This window comes from Delphinapterus leucas, chromosome 8 (assembly GCF_059928025.1).
Source record: "Delphinapterus leucas isolate spDelLeu-1000000601 "Yukka" chromosome 8, BTC_Dleu_Yukka2, whole genome shotgun sequence".
Lineage (NCBI taxonomy): Eukaryota > Metazoa > Chordata > Mammalia > Artiodactyla > Monodontidae > Delphinapterus > Delphinapterus leucas.
Genome location: NC_143136.1, coordinates 107,654,894 through 107,671,549, shown reverse-complemented (window position 1 = coordinate 107,671,549; position 16,656 = coordinate 107,654,894). Strand labels below are relative to the sequence as shown.

Genomic DNA, 16,656 nt, shown 5'->3' with positions numbered 1-16,656 from the left:
ACAGTTTTGATGCATTTCATCATATGGATGTCACATAATTAAGTTTAATCACTTTCCTCAATGAACATTTTACATTGCTCTTTTATGTTCATATAACACTTGCAGCACAAATTATAAAGTGCAGAACATTTAGAGAATTTCCTTTTTATAATTTTTATTAAGATAGAACAGACTTCAGAGTTCTTGAACTTTGTGTTGAAATATTGGTGCACTTGATCAAAAATGCGCCATTGTAGTGTTTAAGTGAATGTTTACATTTTAACTTAATTTTATATTTCTCTATCCAAGCGATAACTGTTGCAAGTATTTAACTATGCCTAAGAAAATAAAATATATAAAAATTCTGTCTATATAGAATCCTTCAGTTTCCCAGACCAGTTAAACTGGAAGATCTGAGGTCTAAAGCTAAAATTGCCTTTGGACAGTCTATGGACCTACATTATACCAATAATGAGGTAAACATGTACAGTTTAACTTTCAATAGTTCTTATTTTGGAAAACAGTGTGTTTATTTAAGAGATTGTTTTAGGATGGTTGTGCTTTTATTTGGGGCTTGATTAAGGATATGGTATTTTAGAGAGGAGTAAGATAACAGAAGTAAATTTTAACTTATTAAAATGAGTTTTTTCATTGTGGAGGATATTGAAAGGTGTTACTGTGCAAATAATTGAGATCTATTAAAGGAGGAAATATATGTATTACTTAGAGGTTTGCTGCTTATTTGTGTTTTATTTTTACTCTTTGTTCTTTATTGATGAACTCTTTTCTTTTCATACTGTATACTTGTCTACAGAGTCAACAGAGCTTTGGTAGTTGGACAGTTTAGTTAAAGCTTAAAGGATTACTTTCATGTTTGTAAGGACGTGATTAGATCATCATGTTTATGTTGGGGGTCAGTACGTGTAATCTTAAGGGCTCACTGTGGCATTCAGGAGCTCTGTGTTCTGGGGAATCCCTTTTGAACCTTCTGTAAAATGTGGATTGCAAATCTCTGAGATTTCTTTCAAGTCCTGTGATCTCAGATCAAGATCTTGAGATTTAAAAAATTTTAGGGACAGTTTAGTTAATTGGTTAATTTGTTATTGTTCCCTGTCGAAAAATACTGTTGAATTTGCCAGGCATGATGGCTATGATTTATGAATTACAGCCCCTCATGGAGTTTATAGACTTGTGGTAGAAGCAGACAGTTAATAATTGATTTGTTTAAATATGTGAAGTTCTTCGAAGGAAATGCATAAAGTGTTATGATAAAGGCAAGGGCAGTAGGCGTCCTATTTAGGTAGTACTAAGGAAGAGCTGAATGAGGTCGTAATATTTAATTGTTGAGATTTGAAGTATGAAAAGCCAACCCTGCAAAGAGTTTGAGGGGAACAACATTCCTGACAGAGAGAGCAGCTTGAGAGCAGAGCACACAGAGATCCTAAGATGGAAAAGACTTGTGTGTCAGGAGTAGAAAAAGTGTCAGTGGGAATGGAGTGACAGTGGAAAGTTCAGTAAAAATTAATTTGAGAAAATGTGAAAGTACTTTGCAAATGTTAAAGCATTGTGCTAATAAAAATATTTGAAATATTAGATTTTCAAATGAATTATTGTTATTTTAAAGCAAAAGAACATGCTAATGTAGCTTGTCTAAAGAAACCACTTATAGCTGAAAGTGGAAAATATTTTGATAAAGTAGAAATCCATATCCAAATAATATTTCTGAACAAAGTGATGAGTATTATACTGTGGTAATACCTTAAAATGTTATTTTTCAAATACTTTTTTGGGTTTTCAGTTAGCCATGAACACCTCTTGTTGCCTGGCCCTATCATGATACTTATTTCTGTTTGTGTTGGCCTGATTTCCATCTGCCAGCCCCTGAGAGTCTGAGGGCTTTTCAGAGGTATGGCTGTAGGGTGTAAGCTGAAGTACATATGGTGGTGGGGAATTGGGATTGGCGATATGAGGCTCAAGGATGTGGTGGGAGGTGGGGATGGATGGGCCCCACTTACCCACGGTGGTAACTAGCTGGATAGGATACCCTTTATGAGGCTCCTTCTCTTCCCTGTCTTCCCCATTCCCTGATCAGTGTTTCCTAGTATCTTTTACAAACATACTTGAATCTTTATCACGTGTTATGATTCTAAGGAACCCAGTTATATCTTTGTTTTGGTCTTGTTTGGTCTAAAATTGTATCATGGAAAACTTTCAAATGCCAAGATACATTGACTACAATATTGTCTTGATCTGTGAGCTTAGTAGTTCTGTCAAAAAAAATGAAGTTAGTTTGACATGATTTGTTCATATTGTACCTGTCTGAGCTCCTAAAATTGCTGTTTCCTTTCTGAGTTCTCCCAATTTGTTTATAGGCATACCTTGGAGATACTGCAGGTTCAGTTCCAGACCACTACAATAAAGTGACTATTGCAATACAACTAGTCACATGAATTGTTTGGTTTCCCAGTGCATATAAAAGTTATGCTTACATTATAATATAGTCTCTTAAATGTGCAATAGCATTATGTCTAAAAAAAAAATCTTACCTAATGATACTTTTATTGCTAAAAAGTTCTAACCATCATCTTAGCCTTCAGCAAACTGTAATCTTTTCGTAATAGTAACATCAAAGATCACTGATCATAGATCACCATAACAAGTATAATAATAATGAAAAAGTTTGAAATATTTGGAAGAATTACCAAAATGTGACACAGAGACATAAGGGGAGTAAATGCTGCTGGAGAAATGGTGCCAGTAGACTTGCGGCAGGGGTGCCACAGACCTTCAATTTGTAAAAAACATGGTATCTGAAGTGCAGTAAAGTGAAGCACACTAAAACAAGGGGTGCCTGCATATAATTTTTTCTAGGGTTTTCTTGAGGATTGACATCAAGCTAATTGATCTGTAGTTTTAGGAACCCTCTCCCATTGTCTAAAAATTGGAAAATGTCTCCATTTCAGTTTCTTTTTCTCATGCTGTCTAAAGGATTTCTGAGAGTGGTTTTGCCATTATGCTGGGTGGTCTCTTGGCAGAAATGTGGTGGAGGAGGCACTGGGGTAACATTACATTGTTTAAAATTGTCTTGCAACTCTGAGTTTCTGTGAGAATCTGTGATTCTGTAAGTTAACCATGTCCTGATTCACATCATGACAAGCCCAGGGCATGTCCTTGGACATTGGGGGCACTAGGGAAAGACTTAACAAGGTGTATTAGTTTCGTGGACTTGTAGACAAAGCTAAAAACTCATTTAGACTTCTTGTTTTTCCAGTTCCATAAATATTTTTTTCTCGTGTGATATAAAATCCTCTGTTCTAAAAGACTATAAACTTCTGGTTTGCCAGAATTGAAACAAGCAAATTTAAGCTGGGATTGGTTGGATCTGTGAGTTAGGCTACTCTTTATCTAATAAAGTGTCAGGTTTGTGTGTATTGTCACAGGAGATAAATGCAGGCAAAAGTAAGTGGGTTTTCTAAGACCTTTTCCATTTTAGATAGGTAGAGGAGGACAAGCCTTTTTATGGGCAGTTTTCATGTTTCACTATGTAAAGTTAGGAAGATAATTAACTTATTTCAAACTTAGGTTCTATTTAATGGGGTTTTGGACTTAATTTTTAGTTTCCTTTCCAGAAATGATTTTTATTAACATACAACTGGATTTATCAGTAATGAGCCAGAGGCAAATAGATTTCATGAATGAGGCCAAAATGAATTCACCAAGCAGGGAAATATTGGGTGACTTATTTAGTATAATTTAGGTAGGGTGGGACTTGTTCGTGACTTTTAGTCCTTGTTTTAAAATTTGTAATAAGTGATCTCAGCACATATGAGGGATTACATCAGCGATATAGACAGTAGTCCAGGCTGCCACTCCAGGTACTCCAGAATGTCCAGATTTCACTTTCGTAAGCTAAAGAAGAGCGGAATTATTTATGTTCATACTTTGTTACTGTGATTTAAATTAGTGTCTTTTCCTTCCAAAGCAGCAGTATCTTGGAGAAGTAAACAATCCAATTATAAATAATGTGTAGTTAAAGTAAACATTCAGGTTTCCCCCTAAATGAAAGGTTGGCAGAACAATCCTCTTCATTGCTTTAAAATGTTTTCTAGTGCTTAAAATATAATTTACAAACTATTAAAGATGGGAACAAGGTGTACCAATATGGTTCATGATTGATAGGAAAATGAAAGGAATTTAATTAAGTAGATCAGACTTGTTCTACGATACCAAACAGTTAATATTCTTTTTTTTATTAGAAAAAAATTCTCACAGAGAAAAAAAGGCCTGATAGTAGCTAAATTGTGACAGTATAAAACTAGCTATATGAACAGAAATTGGGAATATAATTTCAAGTACAGAGTAAGTAAATGTAAGCAGATTGTATGATGTAATTCACATTAGTTCTGCTTTGTATTTGTGTCTGGCAGGCTTTCTTAAAACAAGGAATAGTTTTCATAAAGAAATCTATAGAGAATGAATGCACACCATGTCAGCTAGTGGGTTTGGGTGCAGATGAAGCTTTTACCCTATCGTATTTATTAAACAATATTTACCAAGTATTTGGTTTTTGATGTGCTCTCTGTTCATTGCTGGCTTAGGGGGGGAGTCCTTACCCGCAAGGTATTTGTACTGTAGAGGACCCTTAACTAACTAGGCCTTTACGTTTGATTGGCTTATATACTGTGTTAGTTAGTGCTGGCTCACAAGTATGGAATATGTTCACTTGTTTTTATTCTGTCCTTTCAATGAAACGGAATGTACTTTGAAGATTATTGACAAAGTCATCTTAAGCTACTAAGTTTACTTTTTTTTTTTTTTTTTTTTTTTGTGGTACGCGGGCCTCTCACCGCTGCGGCCTCTCCCGTTGCGGGGCACAGGCTCCGGACGCGCAGGCCCAGCGGCCATGGCTCACGGGCCCAGCCGCTCTGCGGCACGTGGGATCCTCCCGGACCGGGGCACGAACCTGCGTCCCCTGCATCGGCAGGCGGACGCTCAACCACTACGCCACCAGGGAAGCCCCTAAGTTTACATTTTTAAAAAAAGAAGTATTTTGTTTAGTAGTATGAATCATGCTTTTTCCTCACAGGCTGTTCAGGTGCTTTTGTCCCTTATAACATCTGATCCATGAGAGGACTAATGAAAGCAAATTTCAACATTCAGGGGTTACTGTAGGATGGCTCACCCATTTAGCTTACTTGTTTTAGACTGTAGTGGTCAAGTCAGAGATAAGAGTGTCAGGTAGGCTGTAGATTGCAGGTACATTACTGGTGGCACCCCTCCACGGCATCTGTCACTGATGCTCATTGTATTTTGTATGTTGGTAAGCATACCGGGTGAGGACGAGAATCTGTGGTTGCTATAAAAAAAGTAAAACTTTCATCAATGCAGATAAAAGAGAGTAATTTTATTTTACATGGTTTTTGTGTATGTTCCTTAATGCTGTTTTGAGGTGAAGATATTATAACTTAAGTTTAATAATAGTATTGAAATATCCTAGAAAACTGATCTTTAATCTTTAAATGTGTTTTCTAGAAGAATTTAATGTTCAGTAAAGAAAAAAATTTATTAATCCATATTCATTTTATGATTTTAGTGATGGTAGGATGGGAAGAGCAAAACAATCTAAATAACATGTATTCATTCAGAATTTCATTATACTGACAAATCAAAGAGCAAGGTATTTTGAGATTTATAATTCCATAGTAATGGAGATGCTCCTGGGAGGACTTGACCTGGCGAGATGGCTACACAATTCCTATGTTCCCTTTTGTTTAGTTGGTGATTCCATTAACCACCCAAGATGACTTGGACAAAGCTGTGGAACTGCTGGATCGTAGTATTCATATGAAGAGCCTCAAAATATTACTTGTAATAAATGGAAGTACACAGGTATGAATTGGGATTTTGTTTTTTCAGTGAGGATTATAGGATTTATGCTTGTAAAAGTCAATATATGAAACGTAGTTACCTAGAATGCCTGGGTTATATTTGGTAGGGGAAAGGATTCTGATTAAAGCCCTAAAGGGGAAGAATAGCATGAATCTTCTTTTTTTCTTCGTAGGCTACTAATTTAGAGCCATTGCCATCACTAGAAGATTTGGATAACACAGTATTTGGAGCAGAGAGGAAAAAAAGACTTTCTATAGTAGGTAAGAAAGCTAGCGTCGAAATCATGAAATGGGTGATTTCTTGGTTTCATCTCCATCCTTTAAGGTAGGGCAACACCTAAACATAATCCTGATAAATAGCAGCCTATCTCTGTACTCTTTGTAATTTAGTTCAGTTAACTATGTTCTGGTATCTGATGTCCCTTGAAAAGTTAATGTCAAGTATTACACGATTAGCAGTCTCCAGTTTAAATATTTCCTTTCTTAAGATACCCAGGGTATTTTGATGTTTAACAAGTTAAAAGGAAACCTCAAGAGCGTTTTAATTGTACAAATAAGCTGAAGGGAAAAAAATTAAAAGAAGTAATTCTAACATATTAAAATTAATGGATGGACTAAGTTCATACACCTTTCTCTAAGTTTTAGTTATTGCCAAGAATGCTACCAAAATAAAGATTGCTAAGAATTTCCAGATTATGTTTTATAATTACTTTATTAGTCATTAAAAATACACTTATATTTACGTTTATGGTAAAAAGAAAAATGGATCCTGTGTGCTTTTTTTTTTTTTTTTTTTTAAGGAGGCCTATTAGAGAGGCATAGGCTGGGCAGAGGTGCTCTGAACTCCCCAGTTCTGTGCATCTTCTTCAATGTGTATAAAACATTGATAATCTACGTTTTTATATGATAAAAACATTTCATTGCTCGAAAATGGGTATTAAAGATAGCATGAAAACATATGTGAGGGATGAATTTAAAGGGGGAAGTAGGAGACATAAAACAGATGAATAGGGAGGAAGCAGGAAGGGAATCTAAGACTGGTGATAGAAGAGGATTGTTAGTAATGAAAGAAAAGATTAAATTAGCATGTGAACCAACCAGAAAATCTGTTATTCATCTTCTGTTTTGGTACCCAAAAGCTTTTTTATGACTACTTCCTTCTAAGTGTCTGTCTTTTGTCTTACTTTGGGTTTCAGAAGTGTTGGAAGTATGAACAGCAGAGATAATATACAAGTAAAATAAAAATTGCTTGTCTTCATTTGGATGTATTTTGATATAATTTAAATTTTTGATGAAAGAACATTAGGGGTACCTGAATTCAAATTCCAGCTCTATAATTAACCTGAGACCAATAACATTGTCCTCATCTTTAAATCATGGGATTGTTGTAGCAGTCAATTGAGAGAACACTTTTTTTTCTTTTTAATAAATTTATTTATTTTTGGCTGCATTGGGTCTTCATTGCTGCGCATGGGCTTTCTCTAGGTGTGGTGAGCGGGGGCTACTCTTCCTGGTGGTGCCTGGGCTTCTCATCGTGGTGGCTTCTCTTGTTGCAGAGCACGGGGCTCTAGGTGCACGGGCTTCAGTAGTTGTGGCGCAAGGGCTCAGTAGTTGTGGCGCACGGGCTCTAGAGCACAGGCCCAGTAGTTGTGGTGCATGGGCTTAGTTGCTCCAGGGCATGTGGGATCTTCCCAGACCCAGGCTCAAACCTGTGTCCCCTGCATTGGCAAGCGGATTCTTAACCACTGCACCACCAGGGAAGTCCCTGAGAGAACACTTTTAAACTACATTTTGCTTTTCAAACTAGAAAGCAGGACTATTATTAATCATACATTTCTTTATCCTTTTTCTTATCATGATAGTACCTATCATTTTAAAGTAAAAAATTGCTAATTCATCTTAGTTGCATTAGACAGAACAAGCTAAATACATTAGTTAAATTGACATTTTAAATTCATTTTGATTTAAAACTGTACTGAATGTCTCACTCTTATTCTACTAATAAATATTCTTGTTTGACTTCAGTGCCAGCATAAGAAGAAACTGGAAATTGTAAAGTATAAAATTTACTAGTCTTTTCTTGGCACCTCTTTAAACTTGAAATGGCTTTGATAGATATGACCATTATCTTTTTTCCTTATTTATTGATCATTATCTCCTTCAATTATTTTTACAAAAGATAGAGGAAGAACTTCCTTTGGGATGGGAGTATATGCTGGTGTGGAGGTTTTGACCAAGAGTGCATTGGCATACCTATTAATAACAAAGGTTCAAAAAAATGGGTTATCAAGCAAGAAGATGAAGAAATTTTCTAAGCTTTTTTTCTTCCCTGTCTGCTTCAAATAATGGGTATATTTATCTTCGTTTATAAATAGGGGCGTATGGAAGAAATAAAAATATTAGGGACATTGTGATCATAGTTGTTACAAAGCCCACATCAACCACTGACTCAATAGTTCCTAATAATTTTGGAGTCCCGTGTAGAAAAATTATCTTTTTCATGCATATCTCTTGATAATCATTTTGTTCTCTTTCTCCCTATCTCTTCACTAACAAATGCCGACACGTATTACAGTGACCCCTTACATGAGGCAAAAGCCTTTTTTGCTTTAAATCTGACCAGAACTCAAATGCTCACATGATTTCATCATATCGTTTTTATAGTTTAATTTCAAAAAATAAGGAGGAAAGCTGAGAAAACTATGTTAATAAACATAGCATAATTAGACGAACTGTATTAGATTCTCTAATTTTCTAAAGTATGAATAAATTTAAATTCCAGGAATATGGCTTGCCACCAAAAGCCTAATTTTAAGCACCCAAGAATAAAGTCCAGGATTCCAAATTGGAAACATTCTAATGTTGACTAAATGACTAAGAAGTAACCTCACTTTAGGTTTCTAAAGATTAAAGAGCGGCAATGGAAAGAACATCATGTAGACAGATGTGCACAGCATATGTTCATTATGAATAATTTTGCCATCACAACACCCTTGCAAAGGAGAGATTTAGTCCCATGTTTACAGATGAGGAAACAGGTTCATGGCGATTGGATAACTTTCCCAAAGACGCAGAGCTGGTAAATAACTGGAACTGAGATTTAAATTGAGGTTAGACTGTAAAGCCCATATTCTTTCCACTACATCATGATGCCTTCCATAAATTACATTAAAGGGTAACATATACCAGGGTACAAGTGACCTTTGGAAGTGCAGAAGCAGTGGCATTTATCTAAAAATCTTTATTATCAATACAATACTCATAATGCAGTTGTCAGCAGTCAGAAGAACATACCACCTAATAAATATAAGTGAATATTACAATAAGGTTAATAATTACAGTAGGTGGGAGTTTAGAAAGGAATAAAAACATTTGAAGTTTTACAGACATGAGTGCTCTGATAAGCTTTAATAAAAACTAGATTTCAGTTGCTAAAAGCATTCGTATTATAGTCCAGAAATTTTGAGTGTATATTTAATTAAAACAAGAATTGGTTCCCTGCTGGAATTTATAAAATCATATAATTTTTCTCCTTTGAGGTCCCACTAGTAGAGATAGAAGCTCCCCTCCCCCTGGATACATTCCAGATGAATTACACCAGGTTGCCCGGAATGGGTCATTTACCAGTATCAACAGTGAAGGAGAGTTCATTCCAGAGAGCATGGACCAAGTAAGCAAAATTTGGATGTGGTTTTTAATTTCATTTAAAGGGATGTTGTCAGGGAATAGTGTGGTTTGGCAGGTATATGGAGGAGGGGGTATTTGTTTTACCTCTTCTCCAATCCCATATCTTCCTTTATAAGCGAACAAAATAGTAGAAATATAGGAAAAACCCCACTAATTTACATGTGTCTGTGTGCATTCATGTATAAAGAAAGGTGGAATAAGGCTGATTTTCTTATGTTGCTCATCCATAAGTGAATGAATGCATTTGTTTATAATCCTGGGATTAACATTCGGATTTTTTAAAATTAACATTTGAAAGACACAGTAAAACTATAAATATTTAACTTTGTGAAGCTGAGGTTTGTCTACTTTCTAAAACATTTAAAAATGTTTTTTAAAGTTTTGTGGTATTGAAGTATTTTCATGGATTTGCTATTGTTTTCTTAACATTAAATTGGCTGCTTATATTATTACAGGAGTTTACATTTTCTAATAATGTAGCAGTCATGGTGTCATTTGTTTCAATTTGGGTGGTGCCTTTGTTCAGTTTTCAGTAAACAAAATTATGTGAAGTGTTTTAGCTTTTAATTATTTAGATAATAATCCAGAGAGAAAGAAATAGAAAATTCCTATTTTTCTCTTAGGAAATTTTGAAGTTGTAGCCTACCTACAAGGACAACTACTTTTAAAACATTTAAAAATGAATAACTCTGGGGATGACTGCTGTTGGATATGGATTTTCTTTTTTGGGTACTGAAAGTGTTCTGAGATTATGGTGAGGGTTATACATTCTCAGTATTAACCACTGAACTGCACTGTATGCTTTAAGTGGGTGAATTTTATGATACATGAATTATATCTCAATAAAGCTTTTTTTAAAAAACAGTAACTTCTGGTTATATCATGCAGACTCAAGGTGGACCCATTTATTTTTCTAGATGCTGGACCCATTATCTTTAAGCAGCCCTGAAAATTCTGGCTCAGGAAGTTGTCCATCACTTGATAGCCCTCTGGATGGGTAATGTTGATTGTAGTTTTTGTTTTTTAATATATGTGGGTAAATATGCATATATATAACATGTCAAAGTATCAACTCTTCTGTGTTACATTCAGAGGAATGTAGTTGATACTCATCTATACTTACGGCAAATTGATTTTTTCAGTTTGGACAAATTTCTTAACTTCATGGGCTCAGTATCTTTTTTAGTTAAAATGATATCTGATTATAATATTCTGAGTTTCTTGCTAAATTGTGTTTGAAACTAAAGGCAAACTTAGAATTTATGTACGTTTACTTTTAAACCTGTGTTGGTGAAACTGCTGTCAAATTTTTCATAATAGGTTTTGTTTTGGAGATTCTTGAGTTGTTGCACCTGTTCAGGATTACGTTCATTCTGGCACCAAATTATAAATAACATATATTCTTGGTAGTTATGTCCCAGTATTTTGGTCAATTAAAGTTTAAGTACTTTTGTGAGACAGCTGTTCAGGAATATAAGCTGGGACAAGTTGCATCTGTGAATTTTTGGTTACAAGTGCTCCCTCTCTCTTGGTCTCAGTCGGACAGTGTTCACCTGTAGCATGCAAAGTCAATATCTTTATTAAGATCATGACCTATTTAATCTCTGGAATTGCTCTATGAAAGCAAATTTGGAAAATATAACTAATATTGTGTGGAACTTTACGTTTAATTTTTTGTTACCCATATACATGAAACCTTTGTCTGTGCCCATGTCTATCTCAAGATAGATATTTAAAACATTTAAGAAATTCAGGGAAATTGTGTTGTGAAAGCTATATATTGAGTACTTAATATTTGAAAGACAGTGTCCTGAGGTAGATAAGTATAAAATTGATGAGTTAGACATTATTATCTCCTTGTTATAAATGCAGAAATAGTCTCAGAAAGGTGATTTGCCAAGGTTGCAATAGCTAGTTTAAGTGGCAGAGCTAGGATTGAAACACAGGTGTTTCCATGCATCTGTAATTCCAAAATATATCATTCTTACCACTGTACTCTGTGGGTTAATTTTAAAAGCCAGGCTTTTTGCGGTGCATGTGCCAAATAGATGTTTGAAAAGAAGTTCCCCCTTTCTCAGCTAATGTTTCAGAGAGAGCATATATATGTGTATATATATGTATGTGTGTGTGTATATATGTATGTATATATAAAATATATGTTGTTTTATATATGTATGTATGTATATATACACGTACATACAGATAGATATTGGTATTGCATAAAGATTTTTTTTAATGCCTTAAATATTTTGTCTTAAAATAACAAGACTTTTTCTACTTTTAGAGAGAGCTATCCAAAATCACGAATGCCTAGGGCCCAGAGCTACCCAGATAATCATCAGGAATTTTCAGGTTAGACTGTTCACATTCTAAATGTTTAAATGTTATGTCATTGAATAATCTTTTGGCTGGGAGGGCGAGGGAACATTTTAAAATAATCAAATAAAAATGAGTAAATGCGTTTTTCATCATTGGAAATATTTGACTTTTGTATAACTTGTATACAACTTTCTTGTGTGTCTTAATAGACTATGATAACCCTATCTTTGAGAAATTTGGAAAAGGAGGAACATATCCAAGAAGGTATCATGTTTCATATCATCATCAAGACTATAATGATGGTAAGTTTATTAGATCAAAGAACACAACAGTTTGTTAAAAATCTCAGAAACAATAAAAAAAACTTGTTCCTATATCACTTAGCTTTCTGCTTAAAACTTTTTTTAAAGATATTGGATCATAATTAAAACTACAATAACAGCTTTATGCCAACTTACCTCATAATACTTATCTTTCCCTTAGAAAAAAGAAAGGAATAGTTAAAAATGGTATTAATTAGAAAATTATTCCTTGATGTTGAAATGCATACTTGCATTGTCCTTTTAAGGAAAAAAAATTGCTGCCTATAAACTTTGCAATTTTTATTTTGTATTTTAAATCATTATTGGAAATAAGAATAAATATATTTTTTCTCCTTTTTATACAAAACTGAGGGAGTTCTATGCTTTTATGAATGTGTGTGTGTTAACATAAAGGTTATTTGAATTTATATTCAGATTCTGTTTCTTTTTTCCCCACTTTTCTTTTCTGCTTTCACTTTTCTTTGTATTTTTATTTTTTACTTCATGATTCAGTGTTAACAAAGATATTTCTTTGCACTCTTAAAAAATACTATTCTTTTTAAGTTTAAAACATATAATCATATAATTGCTGTTTTAGTTTCTTAGCCTAGTCACAGAACAAATTTCTCTTACGTTACAAATTTTAAATACTTTTAATTATAATATATTAATAAAAGTTGCAAGGTAATTCTATTTTCACTTTGTAGGTCGTAAAACTTTTCCAAGAGCTAGAAGGACCCAGGGGACCAGCTTCCGGTCTCCTGTGAGTTTCAGTCCTACAGACCACTCCTTAAGCACTAGTAGTGGAAGCAGTATCTTTACCCCAGAGTATGATGAGAGTCGAATAAGAAGAAGGGGAAGTGACATAGACAATCCTACTTTGACTGTAATGGACATCAGCCCACCCAGCCGCTGTGAGTAATAGAAATTGGCATAGTGAAATGTGTAGCAGAGCCTTTGCAGAATTTTATAGTATTAAAAAAGAATAAATACCAAGCCAGTCTTCACAGGGAGACCAGAATCTCAAGAGAGGTAAAAATGGTATTTCTAAAGGTGGTTGTAATGTCAGGTATAAGCATGGTATTACTGCTATTACCTTAAATGATTCTGTCCTTTGCTTTTATTAGGAAAATTGTTACCAATTAGTCATTCATTCATTCATTCCACATATCCTTATTGAGTACTTAGCTCTGAGATTTCAAATATGGCCTCTAAGATGTAATCTAATGGGGATAATGATGTGCATAGGAATTCACCAGTTAAGGAGGTGACATGTGCAAGAGGCCATGATATTTTCTGAAAATGGGGAATAGTTCATCTTTGGCTGAAGTAGAGGGTATCTTACTTGAAACAGTGGAAGTAGAATTAGAATGGTAACTAAGGCCGGATTGTAAAGTATTTGAACTTTATCATGTAAGCAATGTATAAAAGATTCATGCTCAAAGATATTTATTGCAACAATATTTTTATACTCTGAATTCCTCTCTTTTGTGCTAGTGTTGTCATATTTTGCTTTCACATCTGCGACTCGCACTACATTGCTGCTATTTTTGCCTTAGGCAACTATATTTTAAAGTGATTAAAAATAGGAGAAGAATGTCTTTTAAATATACCTCCAGTTTATTTCTGTAGATCTTTATGTAGATCCAAGATTCTGTCAGGTATCAAATTCCTTTTGCCCGAAGAATTGTTTTTAACCTTTTCTTGTAGTACGAGTCTACTGGTAATAAATTCTTTCAGCTTTTGTTTGTTTGAAAAACTCATATTTCTCCTTTATTTTTGAAAGATATATTTTTCTGAGTATAGAGTTCTGGGCAATTTTTTTTTTCTTCCAGCACTTTAAAGTTATTTCTCCATTGTCTTCTGGCTTGTATACTTTCTGAGGAGAAGTCTGCTGTATTTCTTATCTTTGTTCCTCTGTATATAGTGTGCTTTTTCCCCCACTGGCTGCTTTCAAGATTTCTTCTTGTTAGAATGAGAACGATGGTCTTTCCAGCTTTCTACATTGTAGGCAGTTGAAAAACTAATTACAGATATTACTGCAATAAAGATTAGAAGTAGTGCATCTTACATAATCAGTGGCATCTTAAATTGAGTGAAAGATGCTATTACGTTTATAATCAGGTGAAAAAAAATCTCACTGGAAAAAATTAGTCATAGGGATCTGAACCTTGTTTGGGTTTAGAATTCTTACAGTTTTCAAAGATGATGATCATTATGAATTTGGGTGAACATGATTTTCCCTTAATATCCAAGCATATTCAATTAAGGATATCAATAATGCAGTAGTCCTTAACCATTGTGTGCCATTGGGCTATTCCATTTTAAGAAAATGTTCTTTTTTAGCACCTCGTGCTCCAACCAACTGGAGATTGGGCAAACTGCTTGGCCAGGGAGCCTTTGGCAGGGTCTACCTCTGTTATGATGTTGATACAGGAAGAGAATTGGCTGTTAAGCAAGTTCAGTTTGACCCAGATAGCCCTGAGACCAGCAAGGTAAGAATCACTGCATAAGCTGCTTTGTCACATTATAAGAAGCACTTTTACTAAAATAAATATAACACATAATAGAATTTTTTGTTTTTCTTCAATGCAAATTATTTGCAAAAAAATAGATAGCTAGATATGTTTGTTTACTTTGTACTATGGATTTTTCTCTTTTAGTACTCAGTTATATTCCTAATGTGATTTAGTGTTGCTTTAGCATACCATCAAGGACTGTTACAAAAGTTATTATTGTTTAGAGACTTTAAAATGTTTATTCCTTGGGAAGTGAAAATTTCAGATTGAAATCACCTTGATGGTCCATGAAGTTAGAATTTTTTTGCTTTTACTAGCAATGCTGTAAAGACTTAACAGTGAGTTCTGTCTTTCAGGAAGTAAATGCACTTGAGTGTGAAATTCAGTTGTTGAAAAACTTGCTGCATGAGCGAATTGTTCAGTATTATGGCTGTTTGAGGGATCCCCAAGAAAAAACACTTTCCATATTTATGGAATATATGCCAGGGGTAAGTTAGTACATCCTTTGAAAATAGAGATATTCTATTTAAAGTCTTAGTTGAGAATAAAGAAAAACAACAAAACTTTGATTATAAAATGTTAAGGACATTTTGGAAGAGTTTTAAATGAGAACTGGGTAATACAATTTTATTTTCTGTCTTCTTCATCTATCTTTGTATTTTTTAACTCGTTTTTTAAAAATACTAAAGTATACTAAAATAGGTTACAGACATCATAGCAGTCTATACTCAGATTTCCCTAAATGTCCTAAAAATAACCTGTAATAACTGGTTTATCCAAACCAGGACTCAGTCCAGGACCACACATTACATTTTGCTGCTATGTCTCTTATTCCTCTTTTAATCTAGAACAGTTTTAGGTGACAGATTCGACAAAGAGACCAAGCTATTGGTGCTTTGTGACCACCTCGAGGGGTGGGATAGAGAGGGTGGGAGGAAGACGCAAGAGGGAGGAGATATGGGGATATACACATAGGTATAGCTGATTCACTTTGTTATAAAGCAGAAACTAACACACCATTGTAAAGCAATTATACTCCAATAAAGACGTTAAGAAAAAAAAAAGAAAGAGACCAAACTAGTTGTTCTGTTGACAGTCTCATCTCATAGATTTCTCCCCTTGCATCCTCATGGTGGTGTTTAGTTTGTTCGTTTATCCCTATATTTCCTGTAAACTCCAAGTTAGATCTAAAATCTAAATTATATTCAAATTCAGTATTTATTCGCATGCATCCTAAATGATGCTGTGCATCCCATTAGGAGACATACAATTTCTGGTTGTTCTACTGGTAGTGATGCTAAGGTGACTGCTTGACTAGGGTGATTGACGTCCTGATTCTTCCATTGTAAAGTTTTGTTTTTTCCTGAAGACGAGAAAGTAATCTGGGCTTACAGCAGTGGCACATAGGAATATCCAGTTCCTTTTCAACTATCCACCTAATGTTTTTAACACAGATTGATAGTCATTGCCTGAGTCAGTAATTTCATTGGGAGGTGAAAAATGTGATTTGCAAAAAACTCTGTCATTCCTTCTTCATTATTTTTAGTATTTGTAGAGTATATTCTAATACTAATGATTTTCAAGATGGTGGTATATATTTACTCACTTAAAAATACATTCATTCTTATAATAGGCAGTATATGTTAGAAAAAGGCTTGATTTATGGGTCTTTAAGGAAATAGCTTATTAGAATTGTATGTAGAATGTACAGGTTGCAGTTTAATCTTATGGATCAATAAAACTGTGGATCAGTATCTCATAGTACAGTTGTCCCTTGGTATCCCCAGGGAATTGGTTCCAGGGCCTCCCACGGCTATCAAAATCCAAAGATGCTCAAGTCCTTTATAAAAATGCTATGTAAATAGTTACAACTACAATGTAAATGCTATGTAAATAGTTGCCAGTGCAGCAAATTCAAGTTTTGCTTTTTGGAACTTTCTGGAAGTTTTTTTTCCAGATATT

General features: G+C 34.4%; 1 protein-coding gene across 4 annotated transcripts in view; it reads left to right on the top strand.

Annotated features, from left to right (window-relative positions):
* MAP3K2 (mitogen-activated protein kinase kinase kinase 2) overlaps positions 1–16,656 on the top strand; it is a 96,612-nt gene that overhangs the window by 59,608 nt on the left and 20,348 nt on the right. For 2 of the 4 annotated variants that reach the window (XM_022590566.3, XM_089916908.1), the window contains exons 5-14: positions 356–455; positions 5,755–5,868; positions 6,041–6,128; positions 9,407–9,537; positions 10,472–10,551; positions 11,839–11,906; positions 12,083–12,175; positions 12,883–13,089; positions 14,522–14,670; positions 15,051–15,182. In XM_022590566.3, the coding sequence (XP_022446274.1) occupies positions 356–455; positions 5,755–5,868; positions 6,041–6,128; positions 9,407–9,537; positions 10,472–10,551; positions 11,839–11,906; positions 12,083–12,175; positions 12,883–13,089; positions 14,522–14,670; positions 15,051–15,182 (1,162 nt within the window). Of the gene's footprint in view, positions 1–355; positions 456–5,572; positions 5,657–5,754; positions 5,869–6,040; positions 6,129–9,406; positions 9,538–10,471; positions 10,552–11,838; positions 11,907–12,082; positions 12,176–12,882; positions 13,090–14,521; positions 14,671–15,050; positions 15,183–16,656 lie in introns of those variants that run through there. The other 2 variants (XM_089916907.1, XM_089916906.1) reach the window with 2 other exon arrangements.